At 36.4% G+C, this 19,891-nt stretch overlaps 2 protein-coding genes across 4 annotated transcripts in view; both read left to right on the top strand.

Moving 5' to 3' along the window:
- The window catches only part of ldlrap1b (low density lipoprotein receptor adaptor protein 1b), a 32,947-nt gene extending 27,406 nt beyond the window's left edge, over window positions 1–5,541 (top strand). The window contains exons 7-9 of one of the 2 annotated variants that reach the window (XM_023399890.2): window positions 974–1,068; window positions 1,456–1,490; window positions 4,084–5,541. In XM_023399890.2, coding sequence (XP_023255658.1) covers window positions 974–1,068; window positions 1,456–1,490; window positions 4,084–4,228 — 275 coding nt within the window. In that variant the 3' untranslated portion in view covers window positions 4,229–5,541. Of the gene's footprint in view, window positions 1–973; window positions 1,108–1,455; window positions 1,491–4,083 lie in introns of both variants that reach the window. The other variant, XM_023399889.2, reaches the window with a different exon arrangement.
- A 4,671-nt stretch (window positions 5,542–10,212) lies between these two features.
- LOC147819564 (uncharacterized) lies at window positions 10,213–14,993 on the top strand. 2 transcript variants are annotated; one of them, XM_087172216.1, is made up of 6 exons: window positions 10,213–10,278; window positions 11,123–11,247; window positions 11,688–11,810; window positions 12,149–12,176; window positions 12,373–12,411; window positions 13,652–14,993. In XM_087172216.1, the coding sequence occupies exons 1-6, from the start codon at window positions 10,236–10,238 to the stop codon at window positions 13,795–13,797; spliced, it is 504 nt and encodes a 167-aa protein (XP_087028342.1). In that variant the 5' UTR covers window positions 10,213–10,235; the 3' UTR covers window positions 13,798–14,993. The 2 variants fall into 2 exon arrangements, with proteins under 2 accessions (XP_087028342.1, XP_087028341.1); XM_087172215.1 differs by having other exon boundaries at window positions 12,373–14,993.
- The last annotated feature ends 4,898 nt before the right edge of the window (window positions 14,994–19,891 follow it).

Raw genomic sequence — 19,891 nt, 5'->3', positions numbered from 1 at the left:
TTCTCACATTTGAGAATTTTGCTTGAAAAACAACAAACAAACCGTTATTAAAATAGTTGTTGATTAATTTTCTTTCAATCAACTAACTGATCAATTGACTAATCGCAGCAGCTCTAGTTAAATATGCCGGCCGGTTGTTTGCTCCCAGAGCCTCACTTCCACCTTAGCAAACACCTAAGCTGTTAACTTCAGGGCATTACCATCAGGCGAGCCTTGAGCCTCCCTCCTTTTCCACATGAATGACAGTCCCAGCCCCACAATATTGCCTTCTTCATAACAGCACAGTACTCTAAACGCCTTTGAGCCGGTCTTGACAGAAGGGGCAGGTTGGAGGGAATTGCTTTTGCATGCTGACTCAGTTGTTTTATGAGCCAGTGTTTTGAGGAACATAGATGTTGAGGAAAAGGTCAGTTAAGGATAGCCAGGTTTCAGCAGTGAGGTGTGTGCATAGCAGAGTGAGGTTGTGCTAGCATCAGAAGAGTCATTGAAGTTTTACTGTTCTCAGCGGAACACATTAGCCTAAAGACTCGACAGAAATTAGAGTCGACACATATTATTGACACACATTTATCATGAGGCAGGGCCATTACAAACCAATCCCGTTACAGATCAGCCGTATCACCGGGGTTAGACGTGCAAGTCAGGAGGTTACTCCATGCTCACTTATCACAAAGTGACAATCCACAGACGGCTGCATTAATGAGATACATTAGAGGAAAAAGGGGACCTTAATGAATACCATGGCATTATACTTGGTGTATGCATCCTGCTGTTTACTGTTGCATGAGGCTATGATAATCGCAGGAGCCGATTATGTGTAGAAAATGTATCTTCATTGTTATGACTCCACTACACAGTGCATTCTTTAAACTATATAGGAATTGAATGTAGTGGGTGATTTGAAAGGTTGCATGTGATTTTTAATGCATTTATATGTAAAACTCAAATCTTGCTTGTTTGTTTCATGTTGCAGAGGTAGCCACGGGGAAACTTCTAGACTTGGCCGAGGGAGCTAACGTGGCACAGGTCCACTCAGGAACAAAGCAGGCCGAATCGGATCCCTTTATGGTGCATAATCAGGCAACAGAGAACAACAATACTGTATGGGTAAGACAAGAGTCAGGCTGGTCAGTGAGATTCAGCTGTTTAGGTTAGATAAGATAGGAAGAGAGGGATAACGTGCAGGGGAGTGGATTCTGCAGCTGCACTGCTGCGATGCTGAGTTAGACAATAGCCTATTGAACAGAACTGGCCTCATGAAATGGTCACATAGCTGGAGAGGGTGTGGGGCTGCAAGTAGCCCACATTAACCTCCCAAGACCATTGTAGGTTAGAGGAAAAGTGGCTAAAGGTGACTGTGTTCATATGTGAGTGTATTAACATCTCATCAGTAAGAACTGTTATCATCACTCAAGACACTAACTTTAACAAATATGTGTATGTTCTCTGTGGCAGGAGTTGGAGGACGGTCTGGACGAGGCTTTCTCAAGGTGAGAACCAGTATGGATTTAGGTTTTCCGCCAAAGTCCGGTGTCTGCTGAACAGCCACACAAGCTGCTGTTCTGGAAATAGCCGCATGTGGTTTGGGCTGCTCTTGTAATAAACACTGCCTCTCCCTCCACTCGGCTCACCCTTGTGCACTCCCACAGACAGGAGACAGGCTCAGTTTACAGGCCCTGGCACGGCCGACACCCTCCCTGAGTCACACTGCTTTTGTAGGCTCAGTTTGCCATCATCTCAGGCCTCCACATTGATTTCATATGAGCTTGGGTAGCCTGTGATTACCAATGGGTGCTGCTGAGGGACACATTGCTTGGTATTTATATCACAAAACCATAGGAAAGTAACTTATTTTGCAGCATTAGGAAAAAAACGAAGGAAAAGATCCGGTCTCATAATTTTGTTCAAGGTTGACAGGAAAGTCCATTGTCTGAGCTGTTTGGAACTCCTTAAACTCTGTCTATGTCGTCAACAAACCAATCAGAATGTAGCTGGAATCCAGTGTGATTAATGTTTCAATTTAGTGTGTATCGGCAGCACTCAGATAAGCTGTGGTGGTCTGCTGTCAGGTTGCACAGTGCAACTGTTTACAGCTATTTGTTCCAGACTGCCATAAAGACTCATTCAACCTTATATTAGTGCATTTATTTCCTTTAGCTCTGCTTTTCATTCCCTCTGCTAATTCGACAGCGGTCGTCTTTTTCTCTCACTTCCATTTAGTGAAGGGGAGAATGGGCTCCACAGTCTCTTTAATCAAGCATTAGGAGGCCATTTTAGCCCTGTTATCAGATGATTATTTGTCTGCACACACTGTAATTACACCCTAATGCCGTTAAGCTGCCGCTCTGTGATTAATGAGGATGCTGCCTACATAAACAGAGATGCATCCACATGTAGATTTCTGGACTTGAAGGAAGTTTAGGGAGCTGAGGGACAGGTTGATGTCTTTGTCCACGAGGAGAAGCTGAAGCAGCAGAAACAATTCATGAGTCTGTGAATGAGAATATTACAGAATGACAGTGTCTGTATTATCTTCACTGCACCTGATGGTTGGTGTGTGGCACATACTCTTTAGCATAGGGATTGAAATTAATTCCAGATTAATGGATTGTTTATAGCTTAGTTACATAAATGTGCCTTTCTGAGTGAACTCCCCGTAATAATATTTCAGACAAGATGACTATAAACATGAGAGATTATTGGCCATAGGGTGTAATTTATATTAAGCTTGAGAAACAGATACATCAGACACAGATACTTTGAGACTAGGAAAGATTTTTTTCTTATCCTTCATTGCTTTTGAATCATAGATTATACCGTCCTAAATTTGATCAAAGCACACTGTGTAAACACCTTGGAGATCATGTAACAGGCTTACAGGCAGACAAAACATCTGCTCCCACAACATGAAAGTTTTATTCTTGGATTCCAAGTGTTTTTTCCTAAATTTTATTTTTTTGATGAGTGACATTTCACTCTCTTACAGGAGCAATCTGTAATTGTACTTTTTTGATGTGAACTGCAGATAAATTCCTGTTCAGATCATTTTTGTTGCTATTTGAGAGACTGCACTGCCATCTGCTGGCTGTAGATGTAAACGCCTCTGAAGTGCCTGTTGATCAAAAAGAGGAAAAAGTCAATATGGTCTACATGTGTTTTCTGTCATGCAAAGAGAAAATGGGCCTGTTTTCTAATTTTGGCCTTAAATCCACCAGCATTTGGACTTAAAGTCAAACTGTCCATTCACTTTATTATAAGAGTTTGGAGTTTAAATGTTGCCTGACTTGTGATGTTTCCTTTGCACCCCCAGCCACAGTCTGGATAGCTTTGAATCCTACTCAGGTAACAGAATCATAAATGGATGTAGTCACTTCACCTCATTCTCCCCTAGTCAACCCAACATTCAAGCCTGCTCATCTGCCTGGATTTCAGAATATTCAAGACACATGTAGTTGCACATTTTCATTGAAGGTGATATACCATTAACATAGTTCAGAACCTTTGTTTGACTCACTGAAAGGGGGAAACCCCCTTCCCACTGTCTTTCCACAGTTTGATCCATCCCTGAGCTTCATAAGTCGAGGCTCTCTGCCACAGAACCCGATTAGTCCTCCAGTGTGTCCATGTTTTCATCACAAATGTTTTCTGTGCCTCTGCCTCACACTCATCAGCTTAGCACTCTGTTAGTGCCATGACACTGAACAAGAGATGTCTTGATGAATGAATTTGGTGTGTGTTCTGTATGTACTGCAGGTCTAACATGTATTTAAATAGGCATGTTGTATGATGTTGGCTTGCTATTATCAGTTCACAAAGGGAATCATTTCATTGCCACATCTGGCCACATATGGCTTTGCTTCTTTCTTTCTTTTTAAAATCATGATTCTTTGTTCTTCATTACAAACAGGAATGCTTAGAATCCACATTTATGTCCATACCTTGTGTACACTCTGTACATGTCATTGTTCACAAGCTATTTAAATGTAATGCATTGTTATTTATAATAAAAAAACATTTTAATCACTACCCAGGTTTCATCAAAGAGGTTACTAATGAATCGTCTCTCTTTGTCTGCTCCTCCAGACTCGCTGAGTCTCGCACTAACCCCCAGGTCCTGGACATTGGGGTAAACCCTCAGGACTTCAACACTGAAGAGTGCCTGTCCCCAGGCAAATGGGACCAAGAGGACACAGACTTCACTGCACATAAAGACACTTTTGGGTGCTAATGTGAAGCCTCCGCCAAGAAGGGAAAAACAGGGAAAGATGAGGAGAAAAGGTGGTAAAAGAAGAAAAATAACAAAACAGACATTTGTGACATAAGTAAGGATTCCCACCTTCTCGCTGCTGCCAAGTCCTCTCAGTGGTGCAGTCTAGCGGCTCTCTGATGCTTCTGCATCAACACGACCAGAGGAGGATAACATGAGCAGGCTGCTCACAGAACAGGCCAAAGCAATACAAACCAATTACTCCCTTTTCTATGGAAAAACATGCAGTTATTTAATGTTTGTTACAGTCAGTGTATTACTTCCTTTTTGTGTCTGTTTACCTATTCACTGTTTGTAATGTGTGGTATGTGCTTGTATACATTGTACACAGAAAGTGTGTGTGTGTGTGTGTGTGTGTGTGTGTGTGTGTGTGTGTGTGTGTGTGTGTGTGTGTGTGTGTGTGTGGAGATATACAGTATATAAATGTACAAACTGATATATCAGAATCATGAGGAGCCGAGTGTGGAACATTTTAATTGAGTTAAAGGTCAACAAGGGTGCTGTCACATATCTTATTCACTTAGAGTTGGAGAAATGTAACTGGATTAAAGACTAAAACTCACTGGTGAAGGCCACTGATGCACCAGTTTTAATATTCTGCAAAACTATTAAGTTACTACCTATGTGCTTAAAAGCATCAGCCTTTTGTTTGGCAGCAAAAGCTTTAAAAAATGTGTGTATGTGTTGTTCAAAGAGTGTTTGTGTGGAAAATGGATGACAACAAGGTGACAATCTTTTTTTCTTTTTTTTTTCTAATGCAAAATCTATTTTTGCACTCAGCATTCATCCATCTTTAAAAGCACACATTTCATGTAAGGGAATTTAATGTCAGAATGCATCAAACTCATTATTTAGGCTTATATGCAGTGCCTCGATTCGCTCTTCTCCTTGGAGTTTTTCAGGTTTTATTGTTTTAACTTAAATCACAGTGAATTCATGATGCTGGTTTGACTGAAATGTTTCAGAATCATGGACAAGACTTGGATTGGAAGTTGTTTTGTTTGACTTTAACATTAGTCTTTTCTTTGATTATGTCAACAGGCCTCATTAATCAAGTGTGATTAATAGTTGAACAAGCAAAATATGAAGTCCAAGGGGTTGAGTTTGTTAATTATTGGCAATCTACCCCTGTTTGTTAAATTATAATGTTGCATTTGTTAGTTTACTATTTTTTTTGGGTATGGTTCCCTGTGTTATTTTTGACATTTTGATTATGTATGAATATAATTTAATTCATTAATTTACATAAATTTCAATAAAAGCTAAATATGTAAGTGTGTTATGTTTATTCCAAAATCTGATTTTTGATTTTTTTGTAAACTCTAATGTACGTCTTGTCCCAAAAGCTTCATTATATCATTGTTTCCTCTTTTTATATTCTTGCATTTTTAGTTTTGGTGACCAGTGCACAAGCTTGGAAGAAATATTCTAGCAGTGAATGTTTGTTCTGAACTATTTCTAGTCAGGCAGACAACTCTTATTTGCTGAGATGTCTGGAAGCTCACAGCAACAGTTTGGAAACATGTTAAGCTCATACATGGACAAACAGTCCAAAAGCAGAGCATCCTAGCATTGGTACCGGTGGTGTACTGCATTGTAAAAAAAAAAAGAATTTCTTTGAATATCATAAATCCAATTAACATGAGCAATTATCACAAAGAAAAAAGCCTGAGATATTTTGACCAAAAACGCAAGCTGAGCGACAGGCTAACGTTGCAATCTCTCAGGTATCTTATTCCTTCAAAACACATCTAACACTGAGGTACTTTATTGTAGAATTATCAAAACATCAAAGTATTGTGTTGTGGCAGTAACTGGCTGAAAACAGAGTAAATTAAAACCATGGGTGAGATTAAACCTGAAATTATTAGTCTATGATGATGGACTTATTGTTTGACATTTCATGGACCAAACAGTCTAGTAATAAAGGAGAATGGACAGATTAATCAATAATAAAGGTAAATAGTTCCATATAGCCTATAGGTCAATGTTTTGTGTTTGGAAGATCACTGGCTGGTCTGTTTCTTTTCATAACTAGTGTTTTAGCATCTGTGTGTTATTACTGAATATTGAATCAGATGATCATGGTGTCACACAGGATACCAAAACCCAGTCACTCACTACAAGCTGGTGTCCATCTCATTCACCAGGTCATCCATGGAGACAAACGGGTGTTTCAGAGCCTTCGTCACAATCTGTAATTCATTGCATTTGTGACCAAAAGATGTGAAGGTGCGTGTGAGCACCTGCAGGCATTGTACTGCTGGTTGTGATGATATAAATGAATGTTTATAGCAAGCAGAATTCAGGTCAGAAAGTTGCAAATTAAAATCCCATGTGCAAAATACACAGAATTGTGTCTGAGGATATATGCTTCATTCAATGATATAACATAATTTTAGTTCATTTTTAATCTTTAAAACTAGATTTAACTGGTTCTCTTATTTCTGTATCATATCAGAATCATCTGATTTCAACACAGTGGATGTGTTCACCACAGCAGGTCTTCAGACTAATGCAACTTAAAATCCATCGACATACCATTCAACAAGTCAACTCCTATAGTTACTTGGGGGCTCACACGGAAAAAACCCTAACCTTGACAGTCTATGTTGGAAAAGTGTGTTCAAGAGTCCAGCAGAGACGTAATTGTTTTTCTAATGTTTTTCTCTTTAAAAAAAATGTGTGGGGGTATTTAGGAGTCTAACCTTTTTTTTCAAGGGCGCCTGGATACAAGTGACAGCAGTTAATGCTGTTTCTTTCCAGTTGATGGCGCTGTTGTCTATGAGCAAATACAACAGTAACATAATGACCAGCAAGTGGTTGTCATTTTCTATAATACACAGGTTTTTGATGACAGCAGCTCTGCAGATAAACATTTGTGCATGAGCAGTGACTGTGACAGCGGCCCATGTGTAAGATGATGATGTCATAAACGACAAAAATATACAATTTCCTTGTTTATTGATGGTCATTATTCTTTGTCCAGAACAGAAGAAACAATTTGATTTCAACATATGGTTGAATCTGCCTCAAAGGTCGCTAACGAGCCCTGATATATAAGGGGTGTAAAGTGGCTAAAACACGTTTTTGTGGATGGGCCCCTCCCCAGCAGTGCATCGCCCCACTTCTGCCAGTGCCTTCTTTTGTATGACCTAATATTCATCATCATTTCAGTCCTGCACTCAGAGCAACACATGCTAGCACGACAAATCCACAGGCTCACACAGCACCCACAGTTGTTGGACAACTTGCTAGCTAGTGGCTACACAAACATGGAAAAGGTAAGAATATAAATCCTTAAATGTCTTTCAAACTTTTTAAAAATAGTTACCTCCTCTGTTGTCTGGGTAATTAGCTTGTTAGCTAACTTAATTAGCTTTTTACCTAGGTTCATTAGCTTGTTAGCTACCTTAAGGTGATGAAGAAAATAGAAAATTCCAGTTCATGAAATTAGTGTAAATATCTACAAGGTTCAGGATCAAACTGACTGTTTTTTAATTTGAAATACAAGCTTAACTCTGTGCATTTCTCTTGCTGTCACTGGATGGTGGTGTCAGTTTCTGAAGTATTTTAGCTGACTTCACTGTTAATCAGCATTGGACATGTTTCCATTTTGCACATGCAAATTTAAAATGACAAGTCAAACCAAACATGTATGCCTGCCATATGCAGGGCTGGGCAGAAAGCCTCTAAAGCTTATATGGGAATCTACCCCTAACATGAAATAGTTACCAAAGGACATAAGGAGACAGTTTTGTCCACATTTTTGCCTAAAACAAATATCTGGAGTTTGTTTATCTTTTGGATGTCTAAGGTTTGATGTCTGGTGAGGAGATGGAGACACCTGATCATATTTACCACAGCTGGACAGGAGTGGAAGAAAACATTTTTATAACATGAGTACTACTTGGATATAACTGGTGAAGATGCAGTAAGACAATAAGGGTACTATTAAAAATATGTTTGTTCCTCCACAACAGGCAAAGCTGTCTCCTTAAGGCCAGTGCAGTACTTAAAACACACCAGATGAATGTTAGAGCCGACATCAGTGTGTTATTTGATATCAGTTGGCAGGAGAGTGACACACTTGCAGGTGTCAACCTCTTATAAAGTAACCCTCCCCTATTGGATTTTATTTTGAAGGTCAAAGTGTGCGACTTCCTAAACAACTCTGTGTGAGTAGATTGCATAGTAGTGAGTATAGACTGTATATAAAACGGCAGTTCACAAACCAATGGGTGATGCCATGGAGGGTTGCCACTTGGTATTGAGCATAAAAAGCTGGGGCTGGGCAAGATGGCGGCCGGTGCGTGTGTATTATTTTGAGGTCTCTTTAGTTCTGAGTCCTTTTGCTTTAATTGGATATAAAAAAAAAAAAGAGATGTCAACCTAAAGGACTGGTGTTTGATAGAAAAGTTTGATAAAGTCATTAGACCAATACAAGGATTTTTCATAAGAAATACAAAACTAGATAATCATAGCCAAGTTTAGCTAACCAACCTACAACAACATTGAAAATGAAAACATGCTCCCTTTCTGCTCACCTTTACCTGAAAATCCAGTGTCGAGTCCAAATCCCAAAAAACTCTGTCCAAGCAACCAGGAGGAGAAAGTGTCCAATGCTGACGTACTAAAAGCCATCCAGGAGTTGACAAGCAGATTTACAACACTCGAACAAAAAATATAAAACACAGATATCGTGGCTGTCAGAGAAGATGTCGAAGGGATAGATCACTAAATGAAGACAATGAATGAAAAGGCACATGCTGTGAGTTGTTGGATCAACAGATGAAGATTGAAGAAGCTGAATGTTACAGTCAGCACTGGAATCTAAAGCTGTTCAAAGTCCCTGAAGCTGTCAATGATTCAGCAGAGGAAACAAGACAGCAAGTCTTCGAAATCCATGGTCAAATTGCCCCTGATGAAAAAAACAAGCTAGGTTTTCTCATCAATACTGTACAACAGATCAGACGTCACAGGAAAGATGGGAGCTCACGTCCAGTGATAATAGAGTTCACCATGCACATCTTCTGACAAAAAATTTGGAGTGCTTCAAGAAACCCCACAGTGATGAAGGAGAAGCTTCGACTCATAGAGGATTTGACATGTTGGGAGAGACAATGTCGGCAAAAGCTCTGGCCACTTGACAAAACATGCAAGGAGGGGAAGAAAACTCCATGGCGCGGCCCTGAGGCTATCATTGATGGAAAAAGAGGAACAGCAGAGACAATCAAGGACACTGTGTAAGCAACAGTAGACTCTGTTATACCTCATGTTATGTTTTCCTAAAGGAAAATTTGACACAATATATATCCAACAAATTTATATTTCTCCAAATATTAAGACTTCGAAAATAAAAGCAATTTTTGTAATATTGAACCCGAATCAATGTACACACTCAGTTACCTTTTGGGCTCGATTAAATAATTACATAATCTGTAAAAGTAAAAATAATTTCAATATTGAATATAAAAACATCATTACATATTCTGAACATATTAGTTATGACATTGCATTCATTGTTAATTTGATGATCCTTTATGGTAAATTTCATATACATAAATGTAGAGTAACAAAGGTCACCCCCAATTTTATGGGATTTTTTTAAAGAAGAGAGAAAAAAAAGAGAATATATTAAGACTCTTGACCTTGTTAATAAGACTTTATGATGAACTCTTTAAAGATGAATAATATGGTATCTATTTTTTTTTATCCCACAGTTTTATTCTACTGTAGTTGTTTTTTTCAATTTGCCATTTATATTTTTTTCTTTATATCCTTTTATTTCCATTATTATTATTTTTACTATCATTAGTCTTGTAGCACATGTTTTTTATTCTATGTACAGTATATGTGAATGTTTTCCAAAAAAGGTCACAGGAAGAAGAAAAAGAAAAAAAAAAGGGTATAAAGTCGCTGACGCAATATGAAGTCATCAGTTCTTCAGTCGCTGGCTAGGAGAAGCATGTCTACCTCTTGGAGGAGTATCGCTGTACTGTCATTTGCATGTGAGTAATTCATTCATTTAAATGACTAATTGAAATCAAAGCCTGTAAACTGCACAGCAAAGAGCAAAAATACTTTAGTGTAAAAACCGAAGGTTAGTCTGCTCACTCAGAAATATTGACTCGGTTGCATCACCACCGTGATCCATGTGTTAAAATTCCATTCAGTCATACTCAGATACGAGGAGACTGCTCAGCTTATTTTATCTAAGTGTACACAATGAACGATGTGAAAGTATTTTCGAGGGAAGCTGCTGATCATAGCGATATTATTTTAGCATTAGCCTAGCGTGTTAACTGTGTTCAATGAGATCATGTTACCTGTAGTGTTGAAGTTACAGTGTAGGAAACTGGACACGGAAATTGTTTTCTAAGTATGTAAGCGGTGCTTATTTTATTTATTTTTTAATTTATTTTATTCAAACTATGTAAAATATGTAAGCTGCATGTCGTGCCTAATGTCGATAAAGTTAATTCTTATCAGATGTTTTTATTGTTGGTCTATGTTCATGTGAGGTTTTGTTATGACTCGAGAGTTGTTTGAAAACACAACCCACGTTAGCTTATGGCTTTTACTCAGTGGCTTGACCGTCCACTACGGACCCGGAAGCAGTGGTGTCACCACGTGCAGTTTCAGACAACACACACGGACACAAACAGTGAGCTTTTAGCAAGATTGGTTTACCAGCACCGAGCTGGGCAAGTGAATGACTTGTTTACAGTGTCTGCTCTGCTAGGAACACAAATGAAGTCTGTGTAAGTCTGTCTACACTAGCATAGATCTATGAGCATTTCATAAACAAATCTGTCTTCTTGTGATGTACTGTATATGTCTTTTCGTCCTCAGTTGTTTTTCTGGCCAGTGCACAGGCCTGCAAAGTCACTCAGGGGAATGACCAAACTATTTACAGCATTCCACATGTGGACGCATCTCAATGCCAGCATTCTTGGGCCAACACAACTGGCACAAATGTAAGTTGATCTAATCAGAATAGCTTAGCTCAGTGTTCATGTCACTTATCTGACATGCAGCATGGGTTCATGCTTCTCATCACAGATGTCTTAATTTGTCACAGCAAGAAAAACACAATTGTAACTGCATTATTATTATTATTATTATTATTATTATCACATAATAATATTAAATTAGGATAACGTGCTTATTGATGTTAAGTGCCATGTTATAATATGTCAAATTAACTGCATTGAAAAGGCAGATTAGCTGATTAGTGAAATATCACTCTTATGTCCATTTGTAGTTATATGGCTCACAAGTATATTATTATTTATCTGCTGAATGATAGCTGAGCTTACTTTGAGCATTTCTTTGTGTCCACCTGAGCCGAAAGATTTTTGTTAAATGGTTTGTGTGATGGACTGATTATTTTTTCCCTGTTTTATGTTGACTTTAGCACACTGTGCTTGCACATCACAAGGGGAAAAATGTTGAACTGGTTTTGAGTAACAACATCAGCACTCTCATCACCCCAAGATGCTTTGACTGGATCGTCTACGAACGAAACTGCATCTCAGAGGTATTACACTTTGAATGTGAATAAATGTTACTGCACACTGACTAACTCATGAAATTAATTAAGTTTTATTTATGCAGAAATATTAGAAATGTAAAAAAAAAAGTACAGTGAGGAGCAAGATTCTTTGATTTATGTGAGTAAACTGCTTTAGGCCAAAAATATTGTGTGCTTAAGAGAGTGAAGAGTTCAGTTTTGTTTTCATTGAGAATCAGATAATGACACCACAGATAAGCTGTGATAATTTAGACTTCAGAAGTAATAAGAATAAGAACCATTATTCTGCAGACCTCCAGACAACAATAATCTCAGTGTATTGTCTCTTTGTTTCTTCTCCGTAGGTTGCATCTTACATGGCAAACTGCACCAGTAAGTATTGTATTATATTGTTACTCCTTATGTGAGGGGCATTGTAAATGCTACTGTGTTTAATTCCATTGCCATTGTAAAGATTTGGTTCTATCACTTACCTTTGATCATAACCTGTTTTTTTCTTTCATTCATTTTAAAGTGAAATATTACTATTCATCCAATGTTCTGATGTAAAAATGTCTTGTTTTTACAGCCATCTGCAAGGCAAAGGTGTCATCGCTGAGAATCATCGGTAGGGATGAACTAAAACTCTTAAATTACAGCACAGTTACGTTTGTACCAGATATGCGTCACATGCTAGAAAAGACAGGAACATTTAACAAAAAAAACAAATCAGTCATTATAAATGATTTGAGGTGTGTGAGGTCAATCTCTCACTCTTTATGTTTTGCAGTCTAAGGGTGTGACATTGATAGTGAAAGGTTGTTTCGTCTGTACTTCCTGTGTGACACCACAGACTTTTGCCCTCAAGCATTTTCCATTCATAAGTAACAGACAGCAGTTGGCTGTTTTTGAAGAAGCTACATTTGCTTCTTCAGGTAGCATGGTTTCTCTTACCTGTACAGATTTTATCCATCATTATTATCACCAGATAAGGTAGAGCAGGTAGAGGTACCCACCACCCCACAGCAGAGGGAACACTGAATTTGTAAACATACAGCTGCAGATTTCTTAATCAATATGGAGAAACTGCATTTTTACAAAAGTAGCCAACCCCATGTTTCCTCCCAAACATTTAATATTACTGAAGTGCTTGATGGAGGAGTGTAAAGCCACTTTTACACTGGTCAAAAAACTCTCTAAGACCAGCCAACATTGGGCTTTTGTCCGCAATGGAAAAGGGTCCAATCGTAATTCACTACCGGGTCAGTTGACTCTTCAGTAGACACTCTCTGGCTCCGATCGGCATTAATGTAAACACAAAAACCAGGTGAACACACTAATTTTCGCCCTTTTCCTGCTGTAACGTCTTTCAGAGCACAGACACTGTAGCCTGTCACCTGTCCAGCACGGTACTGTTACACCAGAAATGCCACTGCTACACTCCGCTCTGGGATGAAAGAGTGAAACCAGCTTCTAACTAAGTTTTAAAACGCACAATCAGAGATCGAAGCGTCTCACACAGAGGCTTTGACACTTTTAGAGGCGCACCAACCTGCAGACGAGATGTGACACATCTGTATTACCAGTTTGCATGGTGGTTACCAGCTCACTCTTTCTCCACTGCGTCTGTGTGTGTGCTCTGTAAGTGCATGTGATGACATCACTCCTTGCAGTAAGACAACGATAATTACATGGCTCCCTATTGTGTAGATTTACATTCAAAATATGTAAAAATTGTAGTAAGATGAAAGAAGATTTTTGTACTTTTTGATAATCGTCTTATTTGAATGAACTACTGAAATTTTGAGTTGAAATAAAATACTGTTTTGTTGGTAGATTAACTGTCAAACTCTAATGTCTCCTAACAGCGACTTACCGCTCCCACATTGCAGTTATCATTCCTGCTGTCGTTTTTGCCGTCCTGCTGTTGGCTGTTTTCCTGATCTACAAATACCGAGAAAGCCGTTACACTGCTGTGAAAACTGACCCTGATGTGGAGATAGGGGAAAATTAGAGAGACCCGCTTCTTTTAACAGGAGATATAATGACTTTTTATCTGATTCATCTTTCCATTTGATCCCTTACAGTGGTGTCATGATGTGATACATTTTCTGGGCCTGGGAATGTGCCTTCCATTTTTAATGTAATGTCCTAGAATATGTAAATGTAGACTGCCATTTAGTTTCTCAGATAATTCACTATAACAACCTTAAATCTATATCTACTGCTGAAAACTGCAGTTATTCTTTTAATGTTTCCCAACACAATCTTGTAGTTGCAGTGTGTTCTTTATTACTGATGTACTATTATTTACATTTGGCCAAAATCATTGTTATGTGCCTTACTCTAGGAAGTGATACAGCAGATTCCCCTCAAAACCACAGTTAAGCTATGTCTTATGTTGTTGTGTTGCAAACACAACAAAAACAGTATTTTAACAGTCAAAACTGCACAGCCAGTAGCCAGTTGTGATGTATCGGTGCACAGTTGAATAGTTCTTGAGGCTGTGGAAGCCGACAGACTCTTTGCTGCACCAGCGAGTGCACTTTGAGGACCAAAGCCCAGTAGCAATGCAGTAACCTCCACAGATATAGTCAGAGCCATATATAGTGGTGTTAACTTGAACCAAAGCTGTGGAAGCTAGGAGACTCGTAATGCAGCACCAGGGAGTGCCCTTTGAGTGTTCTGTAGCATTACAGCGACCCTTCTTAATGTGTATCTGAAGCATTTACTTACCTCCGCACAGAGACACACAGATGGCTTTAAATATAATAGTATATATGTAAATATATATATTTAATATTCATACTGTTAGATACAACACTAAATGTTATAAAATATTATATTATACCTAATATTTATATCCAGGTGTAACTTATAAAATTATTATTTTATTATATGTTTATATATTATATTTATATTATATTTATATTCTGAAAGATATTTTGATTATATATTATAAACTATATATGCATATAATTACACTATAGGGTTTGGATGCAATAATATATGTAACTGTATCCCATGCAGTTTTTTTGTAGAGGAAAATATAGAGAAGATGTACTGTTGTTGTATTTGATTGTATAATGCTGTGAGATATTTATGTGCAGTCATAATGTCTTTTAATCTTAACCTATTCATCATTAATCAAATCATGTGACACTGTCTTGCTTTTCTTGAAAAAAAAAAAAAAAAAATTGAGAATGAGAATTGTTTATGTTTTTATTGTAGTGAAATGTACATGTAGGTTTCTATAGCAAAAGAGGTGTGTTTTTATTATCTGGTGATTTGTCTGAGCCAGTGAAGGTGCGTGAGGTGGAGTACACTTGTGGTCTGAGCAAACTGGTAACAGGAAGTAAAGATGAGGAATTTTTTTAATGCTAAAAATAAATCCTGCACTGACTACTTCAACTGCCCCACTTACTCTCTGTGTCTAGATAATATTAAAGTGTTAAGTCGTTTGTAAAAGTAGTAAACACATAAATAATAAAGGATGATAAAGGATGGTGAGATGTGTAAAGAGGTTATTGAAGTTTTGGGAAATAATCTGGTATACATTTGTTCCTGGCAGCAAGAGCATGGCCTTGTCTAGCAGAGGTGGATAAAGGACACAACTCACTTGAGTCAAAGTATAGATGCAGGGTATAGAAAGTTGTTCAGTCAAATTTGTACTTGATTTAAAGTACTGGAGTATGTCATGATCAATGCATTGTATTGTTCCACTGTGGAGTTATAGAAACTAATGACTGATGTTCAAAATAAAATAAAATAAATTATACACGCTAAACGCTGTACTTCAAAGTAACTATTACTTAATAGAAATTTAATGGAGTCAAAAGCACAATATTTGTATGTTAAATGTAGTAGAACAAAAGTCATACATTTCCAAAAAAATAGAAAGTACAGTTAATGAAAAATATACTTAAGTACAGTACTCAAGTGAATGTACTTTGTCACTGCCCCCCCCCCCCCCCCCCCCCCCCCGTTGTTTAGTCTTACTTAAACATACTAAATTAAGAAACACTGTACTGAGTCTGACCTCAAGTTTATAAGGCAAGTCCTGTGACAAGTTTATAGTGATGTAATTATCAGAACGTGTCTGTGTATATATATAGCACATGAGGTGATTCAAATGGTGTGATCACCTCCACCAATGAAAAAACAACAGGAAGTAAGCAGGCAGCAATCTAATGTTACTCACTGTGAAGATTGTGTTATAGCTAGATATCCAAATGTAGTGATGTTTCATTCACACAAGGCTGTGGGTTTGGTCTAAACATTGGTAGGGACGCACCAACTCTGCCACCCCTCTAAACCAAAGAGATTGACTTTTTAATGCTGTCAACCAAACGGTTTATTAACAAATAAGATGTTGATAAGGAATAGGGAATTACATTAAGGAAAGTCCATAGGCAAATGTAATGTATGTACATGTGCTGAATTTCCATATATGAAACATATGTATATATGAAGTTAAATCCTATATGTATAGCCTATAATAGCCTATACATGTAAAAATTACATATGAAACCTGATAAAAATTGGAACAAGATCATATATTGACATGTATGTCTAGCTAATAGAAACATGTATTTTAGTATGTCTGTTTGCTTTATACACATTTGTTTCATAAATATATATCGATCCCAAAGCCTGTCGGTTTATGTTCATATTATATATGTAAATACAAAAGATACACCGGTATGTTTACATTTAATAAGAAATTATTGAAAAATCATATACAAATATATATAAGTTTAATAAGCATGTTGTTTTAATAAAGTTAAATTCCTCTGAGTATTTCATATCTATATCTCTCATGGGTCTCTTCAATATCCTCTTATGGGTAACACATACAGTATGTAAATATAGGTATATATTTATATATATAGGGACATATATGTCAGATAAAAAAGTCATAAGTCATAGTATAATAAGGCATAAAAAACATCATAGTATAGTAGGGTAATAAAACGTCATTGTATGGTAAGGTGTTACGTTTTGTCAGAACTGATGTTGGACCCCAGAGCAGAGACAAAACACAGAACACACCAGCAATAACAATGCAAGTGAGAACACAAGGCAGGTGAGTAAAGACACTCTGGAAGCACGAGGGACGACTGGAGATCAAAAGCAAGTTGTTGGTGTGGGGTAGGACAGTGGAGTATGGCAGGAGCTGCAGCCAACAAATGAGAAAGTCTTCTGGAGCACAGGAGAACAAAGAGTAAATAGAAACAAAACACCGGGAAGATAATTGAATCACAAGATAATCCTGTAGTCACACTAACTAATCAGGGTGGCTGAGAGAGTAACTACAACTGTAAAGAGCAGAACAATCTGGTGAAGAATGGATGAATGACCGAATACTACAGATGATGAGTGATAAATTGCAAGTGCGGTGGTGAGCTGCTGTCCTGACATTTTTATGCCTTACTATACAATGTTATTATTTTACATTATTATGCCTTACTATATTATGAAATTTTTATGCCTTACTCTACTATGTTGTTTTTTTACATTTTTATGCCTTATTAGACCATGTTTTTATGGCGTATTTTACTACAACATTGTTATGGGGTAACTCGGTGGTCCAGTGGTTAGAGCTCTTGCCTCATATTGAGAAAGTTGAAAGACTTTTTTTATGCCATTATATACTATGATATTGTTTGACATTTCTATGCCATAATTTACTATGTTGTTTTTTGACATTTTTATGCCTTACTATAATATGATATTTTTTGAAATTTTTATACCATACTATACTATGATTTTTTCATGCCTTACTATACCATGATGTCTTTTATGCCATACTATGATGTTTTTATGGTATACTCACTATACTATGTCGTTTTTTAACATTTTCAAGCCTTACTTTAATGTAAGGCATTACACTTATGCCTTACTTTACTGTGATATTTTCATGCCTTACTATACTATGTCGTTTTTTGATATTTTTTGCCTTACTATACCGTGATATTTATATGCCTTACTATAATATGTTGCTTTTTGACATTTTCATGCCTTACTATACTATGTTGCTTTTTGACATTTTTTTGCCTTACTATACTGTGATATTTTTATGCCATACTATACTATGTCGTTTTTTTAACATTTTCAAGCCTTACTATACTGTGATATTTTTATGCCATACTATACTATGTCGTTTTTTAACATTTTCAAGCCTTACTATACTGTGATATTTATATGCCTTACTATAATATGTTGTTTTTTGATATTTTTTTGCCTTACTATACTGTGATATTTGCATGCCATGCTATACTATGTTGTTTTTTGATATTTTTGTGCCTTACTATACTGTGATATTTGTATGCCTTACTATACTATGGCAATTTTAGACATGTTATGCCTCACTATACTATATCGTTTTTTTAACATTTTCAAGCCTTAGTATACTGTGATATTTTTATGCCTTATTATACTATGTCGTTTTTTGACATTTTCAAGCCTTACTATACCGTGATATTTATATGCCTTACTATAATATGTTGCTTTTTGACATTTTCATGCCTTACTATACTATGTCGTTTTTTTAAACATTTTTATGTCTTACCATGTCATCTTTTAGCATTTTTATGCCATACTATACTATGTCGTTTTTTGACATTTTCAAGCCTTACTATACTGTGATATTTTCATGCCTTACTATACTATGTTGTTTTTTGACATTTTTATGCCATACTATACTATGTTGTTTTTTGATATTTTTTGCCTTACTTTACTGTGATATTTTCATGCCTTACGATACTATGTTGCTTTTTGACATTTTCAAGCCTTACTATACTGTGATATTTTTATGCCTTATTATACTATGTCGTTTTTTGACATTTTCAAGCCTTACTATACTGTGATATTTATATGCCTTACTACAATATGTTGCTTTTTGGAATTTTCATGCCTTACTATACTATGTTGTTTTTTGACATTTTTATGCCATACTATACTATGTCGTTTTTTGACATTTTCAAGCCTTACTGTACAGTGATATTTTTATGCCTTACTATACTATGTTGTTTTTTGATATTTTTTTGCCTTACTATACTGTGATATTTTCATGCCTTACTATACTATGTTGCTTTTTGACATTTTTATGCCATACTATACTATGTTGCTTTTTGACATTTTTATGCCATACTATACTATGGCAATTTTAGACATGTTATGCCTCACTATACTATGTCGTTTTTTTGACATTTTCAAGCCTTACTACACTGTGATATTTTTATGCCATACTATACGATGTTGGTTTTTGACATTTTTATGCCTTACTATACTGTGATATTTCCATGCCTTACTATACTATGTCATTTTCTGACATTTTCAAGCTTTACTTTAAAGTAAGGCATTACACTTATGCCTTACTATACTGTGATATTTTTATGCCTTATTATACTATGTCGTTTTTTTAACATTTTCAAGCCTTAGTATACTGTGATATTTTTATGCCTTATTATACTATGTCGTTTTTTTAAACATTTTTATGTCTTACCATGTCATCTTTTAGCATTTTTATGCCATACTATACTATGTCGTTTTTTGACATTTTCAAGCCTTACTATACTGTGATATTTTCATGCCTTACTATACTATGTTGCTTTTTGACATTTTTATGCCTTACTTTACTGTGATATTTTCATGCCTTACTATACTATGTTGTTTTTTGACATTTTCAAGCCTTACTATACTATGGCAATTTTAGACATGTTATGCCTCACTATACTATGTTTTTTTTTTTGATATTTTTATGCCTTAATATGCTGTGATATTTTTATGCCATACTATACTATGTCATATTTTGACATTTTCAAGCCTTACTATACCGTGATATTTTTATGCCTTATTATACTATGTCATTTTTTGACATTTTCAAGCCTTACTATACTGTAATATTTTTATGCCTTATTATACTATGTCGTTTTTTGACATTTTCAAGCCTTACTATACTATGTTGTTTTTTGATATTTTTTTGCCTTACTATACTGTGATATTTTCATGCCTTACTATACTATGTTGCTTTTTGACATTTTTATGCCATACTATACTATGTTGCTTTTTGACATTTTTATGCCTTATTATACTGTGATATTTCC

This window comes from Seriola lalandi, unplaced genomic scaffold, assembly GCF_002814215.2.
Source record: "Seriola lalandi dorsalis isolate HSWRI2012SDOR001 ecotype SW California unplaced genomic scaffold, Sedor1 jcf7180002052126, whole genome shotgun sequence".
Classification (NCBI taxonomy): domain Eukaryota; kingdom Metazoa; phylum Chordata; class Actinopteri; order Carangiformes; family Carangidae; genus Seriola; species Seriola lalandi.
The sequence above is the reverse complement of the archived record's forward strand: the minus strand, read 5'-3'. Positions and strand labels throughout refer to the sequence as shown.

What these genes read in the sequence shown, in the direction of transcription:
- LOC147819564 (XM_087172215.1), top strand. Translation starts at nt 10,236, where the DNA reads ATGTCTACCTCTTGGAGGAGTATCGCTGTACTGTCATTTGCAT. An exon ending in CGCTGTACTGTCATTTGCAT is followed by an intron (nt 10,279 to 11,122) that starts GTGAGTAATTCA and finishes TTTCGTCCTCAG; the next exon opens with TTGTTTTTCTGGCCAGTGCA. An exon ending in CCAACACAACTGGCACAAAT is followed by an intron (nt 11,248 to 11,687) that starts GTAAGTTGATCT and finishes TGTTGACTTTAG; the next exon opens with CACACTGTGCTTGCACATCA.